The following is an 8,813-nucleotide window of genomic DNA, read 5'->3' as shown; positions in this document are numbered from 1 at the left end:
GGCACCGGGCATGTATCAGTTCAACTAGATTGAGAACTTACATCTTAGATATGGTCAACGCACCAGAACTAGGGAAAGAGGAATACTTTTTAGTAAATCTTTTTCCACATAAAGCCACCCTGACCTAAAATCACCAATGTTTTTAATGAGAGTAAATACTCAAGTGTTGTTGCACCTCAAATGGTAAACAAGTAGTTTAGCTTGCAAACAATCTTCTGTTGTTTTTTTTAATATGAGTTCTATGGGGAACTATCTCTTAGTTCAATGCTATAAAATTACAGATAAAAAGTTATAATGTTGCAAAGCTGCTTTTTGGCACATAAAATGCACCTGCTTGCTTACGATTGTCAATCAAAAGCCAATTTCTTGATGTAGGAAAGCTAAGTATGAAGATAGCTTTCTTGATTTGAATTGAAACTCAGAATTCTGATACTGCTCAAAGTTTCTCTGAGCCAATGTAACTAAAACCTTACTAATTTGAATTAGCTCTACAAAATGAGCTTGTAATGGAACTTTTACGTTAAATTTACCTTTTCGTCTAATTAGAATGATAATGCTTGAAAGTGATGGTACTGCATCAGTATCCTTTGCAGCAGTCATTGATGGTGATATGCAGTTTTCTTTAGTAAAGACTTTGATGATATGATCTTCATGGCAGGTCAAAAAGGTGATGGCTAAAATGGCTTCAGCAGATATCATGTGTGTTGGCAGCAAGTCTGTCAGAGAAAAGTTCACAGGCATAATCAGGTTAATGCTTGGAGCAATAAATTCAATGTTCTTATTTCTGGTTTAATATCTGCATGTAATAGATACGTCCCCCTTTTTAATTATAAACACTCCTAGGGAAACTTGAAAGTCTCCTAGAAATTTTTCCTTGAGCGTTGCCTCTAACGAATTTTCAGTGGCAAAATTACAATATCTAGAGCATTGCCAAAACTATATTTTAGAAGGGGGTTCAAGTGACAACATAAAATGAATTCCTCAACAGAGTAGCACCTCTTGAGGTTCAAATTGATTAATGTTGATTGCTGAGTTTGATGCAGAACCATGACTATTTTCTTGTGTTCTATGTAGTTATGTAGATATCCCTGATAGTTAAACTTCTTGGAAATTACCTTAATATTTTAGCTTTATAAAGCACTCCTAGACGCTTCAAAGCACACAAAAAGATGCTTTTGTTAGTCCAGATAGAGCGAGGTACAATGCATGCAGCAAAGTATGCACTTTTGTGTCATGCGCTCGCATTGCACCTTCAACGCTTTAAGGGAAGAGTGATGAGAGAGAGAGAGATCTTAGCTTTTAGCTTCAAAAGAAAACTATTTTTTTATAAATCGAATATTGGCACAACTTTGTTAATATAATTCGAGCAGCTGTCCACAATTAATTCGATCCAATTGGTTCAAATTCAACCCTAAACCAAGATGGCTAATATGGAAGAAAACCCTAAAATTAAAATTTGGGTAGGGTTGGGTACATTGGGCCTCGAACCTTGCCTAGGTGAGAGCCACTTAATGATATTGAGCCATCGGGGTAATGATATATTTGTTGTTATGTGTATACAAGTAGAAAAGTAATTAATTGTCTTCTTTTTTTAGTGGACATGTTATGTCATATTAATTTGGTATCTCTTTAAATGATAGAATTTCACCATAAAGATATTTTATTTTGATATAAAAATGTGTGCATTGAGAAGCCCGAGCCTACGACTTGCAGTTTGCACCTAGGTTCCACTCTCCAGGGATCTTTGGTGCCTTGGTGCGCTAAGCACCTTTTAAAATTAAGCTTAATTTAGTTTCGATTTGTGTCTCTTGGTAAATTAGATCTGGTGTCACTAGTGAATTATTTTGACATTAGCATTTTGCTGATACTGTCTGCTCTTAAACATGAAGTATGTCGTATTTATGTCTTCGTAATGATGGGACTTGTATCTTGGTGAGGAAATCAATGAAATGGATTGTGTGGTCCTGAATCCTGATTGGATCCTGATTAAATATGCATTCATAGGTATTAAGAATATTATTGTGCTTGTCAGGCAGCAGGATGTAAGAGCAACTGAGATTGACAAGGTTGATATGCATGATTCATTCCGAGCCGGTGATATTGTCAGGGCAGTAGTTGTATCCTTACGGCCTGTTTGGTTAGTGTTATTAAATGGTGGTAATGGGGATGATTAATAGTAAAATTTCATCAAAAGTTTCATATCATTCCCATGGTAATGAAACTTTAATCTTTCTTGAGCTTTTTATGAACTTTATTAGTTTGTTCAAGTAAAGTTTTGGTTCCTTAACTAAATACGACTTTACAAGTATTTACCTTGACTCATCTTCTTAGCTTTCCTTGGGAGATGCAAGGGCATATTACTTGTCAACAGCAAAGAATGAGTTGGGTGTTGTATCCGCCGAAAGCACTGCAGGTTTGTGAATACTCCATCCCCTTAAATTTGCTACTCTACGGAAATCAAAATAAGAGCTTTTTAGATATTATAGTAAATTCAAAGGGACAGAAGGAGTAAGCCTAATGTGATTATGCTTAGTTTTTTGGTTCTCTTTAATTTTATCAGATGTAGGATGACAATTCCGTTCTTTCAGGTGAGACAATGATACCAATTAGTTGGACAGAGATGCAATGTCCTATAACAGGCCAAATTGAGCAGAGAAAGGTTGCTAAGGTTGGAAACTGAGGTCGATATGTTTTGTTAAATTAGGCTGGACTTATTGTGAATGCCAGCATATTAACGGGGGACACAAGTGCACACACTTCATAAGCCAAGGAGATATATACCATCCCAAAACCATATGGCAATGGGAAAAAGGTCTCTAATAGCTTATAAAGCGTGCACACCATTTTCAATTTATCGATGTGGGATAACTCATCCCAACACCCCATCACATGCGAACCCCTGTCAAATTCGCATGTGGGAGTAATCAATTAGAGTAGGAACGCCATTCTTTTCGAACCTATCATTTTTTTTAAATTGTTGATCGAACCATCGGCTCGGATACCATGTTAAATTAGGCTGGACTTATTGTGAATGCCAGCATATTAACGGGGGACACAAGTGCACACACTTCATAAGCCAAGGAGATATATACCATCCCAAAACCATATGGCAATGGGAAGAAGGTCTCTAATAGCTTATAAAGCGTGCACACCATTTTCAATTTATCGATGTGGGATAACTCATCCCAACATGTTTCAAGCCATCCGGATATTTTGTGATGTAATTTTTTGTACTTGAATTATGTTGATGTAATCAACTAATCATGAACGTTATGTTTTCTATGATAATCATGAATTTCGTAGTTTTAATTGAAGGATTGGAATATATGTATAGACAAATACATTATCTTAGCAAAATTAATTGATTTTAAAAGCTAAAAACATTAGATGTATCAAACCATTGTAGAAAGGATTGGTTTGATTCCTTGTTTTCAATGATTTGGTTTGATCTGAAAAATTTAATACTTGAATTTCTGGTTCTGTTTGTTTTAATGCCAAATCGAACCATGTTCATCACTATCTTTTATTTATTATTGATTCCCAATTCCCACTATACTAACAAAAGGTTTATTCTTCAAATTTTATTTTCTTAAGGCAAAATGTTAAAAAACTACCTAACATAAACCCAACTTTGCAAATAACTACCTTAACTAAAAAATTTTGCAAAAAACTACCTTACATAATACATTATTTTGCAAAAGAGTACCTTGTAACGGAATTAGGCCTTTGACCGCTTATTTTGACGTTGACCAGCACGTGCCAGTCACGTGTCACCTTCATTAACCTAAATCTTCTTTCTCCCAAATTCGCAGCCATTCTTCCAGCTCGAAATTCCTGAAGCTTTCACCAATTCGCCAATTCGCTCCCATCCAGCTCGTAAGATCAAGTTCATTGGAATTTCTAAGCAAATCCGGTATGTACTACTAATTAATTATGGTTTTGTACTTCTTTGTTGCATCTTAGTTATAATTTTAAATTTTTTCGTTTTTAGATTTGCTTCCTCCTGCAGCTAGATTTGCTTCTTTGTTGTTGTATCTGAATACTATATTAGGGTTCTTAAAATTAGCTATATCAATCCGTAAAAATTAGCTAAGATGAAGAAATTGACAATCCGTAAAAAAGCCATTGATTCGAAAAAGAAGCAGTGTGAGTTGTCAACTGAGGTGGGTAATGTAAGGGTAGATGATGTCTTGATTGAAAGTTCTGAGCTGTTTTTAGCAAATGTAGATGGTAATGCTGATGAGGTTGAGGATAGTAGTAGTGATGATGATTATACATGTGTTAATGAAGATGAATATGAGAATGATTCTGATTTGTTTGCGGAAAATGTAGTTTATGGTCTTGATGATGTGTTTATAGACGATGAGGAAGTTAGGTTGATATTAGATAAGGAGGTTGATGAGCAAAACAACACAGACATGTACTTTAATGATGATGAACCGCAGTCTGATGATTATGATTTGAGTGCCTTGATTGATGATGAGGAAGGTATATGCAGCTATCCTACATTCAACCCTGAGATTGATTTCAAGGGTAAGATTAATTTGTCTTTAGGGCTTAAGTTTCCTTCGACATATGTGTTTAGAAAAGCACTAAGGTACCATGCTATTGAATGTGGTTACAATTATTATTACCTGCATAATGGTACAAATAGGATCAGTGTGTATTGCTACAACAGATGTGATTGCATGAAATTGAAAGGTAGAATTGTGAACTGTGTTTGTGGGAAGGAGAAGAAGTGTTATTTTAAGGTTCATGCCGTGAAATTGAAAGATGAGGAGACAGTTCAAATAAGGAGTTATTTTCCAAACCACACATGTGGTCACCAACACCAAAATAAGAAAGTCACTGCTTTGTATTTAGCTGAGAAATACATAGATGATTGGAGGGACAATCCAACCTGGGAATTAAAGGCATTTAAGAAACGGGTTAATAGAGAGTTAGGTTGTGAAGTGAAGTATTCTAAGTGTTACATGGCTAAAAGAATTGCAATGAAAATGCTATATGGTGATGCTAGTGAAGAGTATAGCAGGGTTTGGGATTATGCGGAAGCAATAAGGACGTTTAATCCAGGAAGCACAGCAATCGTTAAATGCATTGGAATAGACACACCCCCACCTTTGTTCCAAAGGATGTATATATGCTTGACAGCGTGTAAGGAGGGGTTTGTAGCTGGCTGTAGGCCTATTATAGGTGTTGATGGGGCACATCTGAAGGGAAAATTCCCTGGGGTTTTGTTGACTGCTGTTGGTAAAGATGGGAACAATAATATCTTTCCCATTGCATGGGCTGTGGTTGAAACTGAAAATGTAGAAACATGGATATGGTTTCTAAATCTTCTGGTGGAAGACCTTAGGTCGGTAACTGCATCGAGTAGTTGGGTTGAAGCAGAAGGTGAAGCTTTCACCTTCATGAGCGATAGGCAAAAGGTAATTTCTTGTTAATACATTTCTTGTTTCAAATGTAACTAATGAATTTACCCTAAAAAAACTTGTGTAAAATGCAGGGTTTGGTCGAAGCTTTGAACTCAGTGGTTCCTGAATGCGAAATTAGGTTCTGCTGTAGGCATATATGGGCGAACTTCAAGATCAAGTTCCCTGGAGAGTTGTTCAAACAACACTTTTGGAGTGCAGCCAGAGCCTACAACAAGGTATGGAATCATTTATGTTTATAGAATCTTTTAGATATATAAATGAATTTAATGTCAAACTAATTAGTAGCAATTTTCGTTACAGAATCATTTTGATAGAGAAATGAATGTAATAAAGAATATTTCTATTGACGCATATGCATATCTAGCTGCTATTCCTGCAAAACATTGGTCTAGGCATGCTTTTTGTAGTAGGAGTAAGTCTGGGATGTTATTGAACAATATTTGTGAGGCATTCAACAATGTGTTAGTAGAAGCAAGGGCGAAGCCTATAATTTCCCTAATGGAGTGGATTAGGAGATATGTAATGCAACGAAGCGCAGCCAAAAGGGAAGGGTTGAGTAACTTTCAAGGTGAGTTGATGCCAGCTATCACTAAAATTATTGAAAAAAATGCAAAAGAAATATATGGTTTAAGGGTAATCCCAGTGGATGTTTATGAGTTTGAGGTGGATGATATTGAAGACTGTTACGTTGTAAACTTGGCCAATAGAACTTGCCATTGTGGAAGTTGGGACGTTATAGGGATTCCTTGCAAACATGTTGTTGCTTGTATTGTGCTTAGAAAATTAGATGCCAAAGACTTTGTCCACGAGGCGTATCTCGTAGAAACGTATCGAAAAACGTATAGTCCAAAGTTTTATGGTATGCCAGGACACAAAATGTGGCCAACAACCACTTTAGCCAAACCACTTCCTCCACCATATAGAAAGATGCCTGGAAGGCCTAACAAGAGGAAAAGAAAGAAGGAAGTTGGTGAAGGTAAAGGAGGAAAGAAGGCTATTACAGAATTCAAGCAAAGGAGATGTGGTAATTGCGGTGAAGTTGGTCACTACAAAAAGGGCTGCAAAAATCAACCTAAACCACCACCACCAACAAAGACCAAGTCAAAAGGTGGAAGGCCTAAAATGGGATCTTCTTCTACTCAACAATCTACAACCAATGATGTGCCTAGCTCCAGTGGTCAACAACAAACGCAAAACGCTGCATCTACTTCATGTATAATGGATCAAAATAGTCAAATATAGACTTGTACTATGTTGAATTATGTCTGGGATGTACCCTGTAATGTTGAGCTTAATTAAATGTTTTTTAGCAAATGAAGTATGTATACTCAGAATGTACTGTTGCTCTAATATTGCTGTACCCAGTTGAACTTAATGTAATGTTCCTTGCAATCAGTAATTGAATTATTTGCACTATCTTGAATCAGTAGGCATATATGTGTGAATCAGTAATGTTGCTGTACCCTGTACCCTGAAGTGCTTTGAATCAGTTCACATTTTGAAGATGAGTATACAGAGTATCAGTGAAGCTGAGTATCAAAGTGTGCTTTGAATCAGTTCACATTTTGAAGATGAGTATACAGAGTATCAGTGAAGCTGAGTATCAAAGTGTGCTTTGAATCAGTTCACATTTTGAAGATGAGTATACAGAGTATCAGTGAATCAGTACTTTTTGTGCTTTGAATCAGTATGCAGAAGATGAGTATGCAGAAAATATGTGCAGCAATGTGTAATTGAACTGATTGTTTAAGTTGATTGAATAGTAATTGAATAGTAATTGAACTGATCATGTGGATTTAAGTTGATTTCTGTTGCAGCAACTGTGTGTTTGAAGTTGAACTGATTGTTTGTGCAACATGTATTGAAGTAATCAGTAATTCAACTAAAATTGAATATTGAATAGAAGTTGAAATGATCAGTTCAGTAATTTAAGTTTATCATTAGCAATGTGTGTTTGAATCAAGAATGTGTGTGCATCAACAAATTGAATCAATATTGGCCATAATCAGAAAGTGTGTTTGAATTGTGTTTGAGGATGATTTTGAACTGATCATCAAACACATCACCAACAGAACTGATCATTTTAGTATGCAACAATGTTGATGTTGATGTTGTGCAACAAGGTGTTTGAAACAGCAATGAACTGATCTTGTGGTGCAAATGTGTTTGAATTGTGTTTGAGGATGATTTTGAACTGATCATCAAACACATCACCAACAGAACTGATCATTTTAGTATGTAATAATGTTGATGTTGATGTTGAACTGATCACCAACAATGTTCAATAATTAAAGAGAGCCATGTTTAGTATTCAATGTTCAACAGATCATCAACCACATCAGTTCATCAGTTCACCAGCAAACACACAGCAAATTTTGGCAAATCAATTCACACACAGCACCACAGCAATGTTCAACAACTCAGTACATCATTCATTCATTCATACACAACACCACAGCACCACAACAAACATACACAGCACCACATCAAACAAAGGAAGCACAGAACAATACCTGCAAAGAAAATTAAATGGAAAAAATAAAAAGATCATTCATTCAATCAGAATCATCATGTTACAATATCCAAATCAATCTTACAATAATGCTTAACTAGGTGCTAAACATCAGTTAGCACCCTTGATTAATACAAGAAATACCAACAGAAAACAAAAAAAAAACCCTAAAAAAAAGCTTTTGATATGATTTCCAAGCTCCCTCTGATTCAACCATTTCTTCTTCAACATTTTAATTTCTGAAAGAGCTTGTTCATTTTCGTGTTCCAAGCAACATATCCTTGATGTCAAGATCTTGATTTCGGTTGCCAATTGACGCTTTTCCTCCACAAGCTTGTTAGTGAGTTTTCTTTGCCAAACAACCATTTCAGGTTCATCAACCCATTTAAACTTTTTGCAACCCCTCGATTTTGTATCAGGATTATAAAAAACGCAAGTATTAAACCTTCTTCCAGGATTTTCCTTGGTCCATGAAACCCTCCTTGCAAAGGGAACTCCACACGCACAATTTTCAATGGAAGAGTTTTCGCTTGAAGAAGAAGCAGACATAACTGATTAATTGGAAGAAAACGATGATCTTAGAGAGAATTAGGGTTTATCGCAAATGGGAGAAAAGAGGAATGAATGGAAGATGAAGCAGGATTGAATGCTGGGAAGTGAAAAGAAGGAGATTTAGGTTAATGAAGGTGACACGTGACTGGCACGTGCTGGTCAACGTCAAAATAAGCGGTCAAAGGACTAATTCCGTTACAAGGTACTCTTTTGCAAAATAATGTATTATGTAAGGTAGTTTTTTGCAAAATTTTTTAGTTAAGGTAGTTATTTGCAAAGTTGGGTTTATGTTAGGTAGTTTTTTAACATTTTGC

The 8,813-nt window shown here is 35.9% G+C and overlaps 1 protein-coding gene across 1 annotated transcript; it reads left to right on the top strand.

Moving 5' to 3' along the window:
* The first annotated feature begins 717 nt into the window (after window positions 1-717).
* LOC130797326 (uncharacterized) lies at window positions 718-6,861 on the top strand. Its single transcript, XM_057659889.1, has 7 exons — window positions 718-747; window positions 2,033-2,117; window positions 2,307-2,413; window positions 3,813-3,913; window positions 3,992-5,429; window positions 5,507-5,650; window positions 5,736-6,861. Exons 5-7 carry the CDS (start codon window positions 4,095-4,097, stop codon window positions 6,675-6,677), a joined length of 2,421 nt encoding a protein of 806 aa, XP_057515872.1. The 5' UTR covers window positions 718-747; window positions 2,033-2,117; window positions 2,307-2,413; window positions 3,813-3,913; window positions 3,992-4,094; the 3' UTR covers window positions 6,678-6,861.
* Window positions 6,862-8,813: the final 1,952 nt, after the last annotated feature.

The sequence above is a fragment of the Amaranthus tricolor genome, chromosome 12, assembly GCF_026212465.1.
Source record: "Amaranthus tricolor cultivar Red isolate AtriRed21 chromosome 12, ASM2621246v1, whole genome shotgun sequence".
NCBI classification, from domain to species: Eukaryota; Viridiplantae; Streptophyta; class Magnoliopsida; order Caryophyllales; family Amaranthaceae; genus Amaranthus; species Amaranthus tricolor.
Note: the sequence above shows the minus strand (reverse complement) of the source record. Positions and strands in the feature narration are given on the sequence as shown.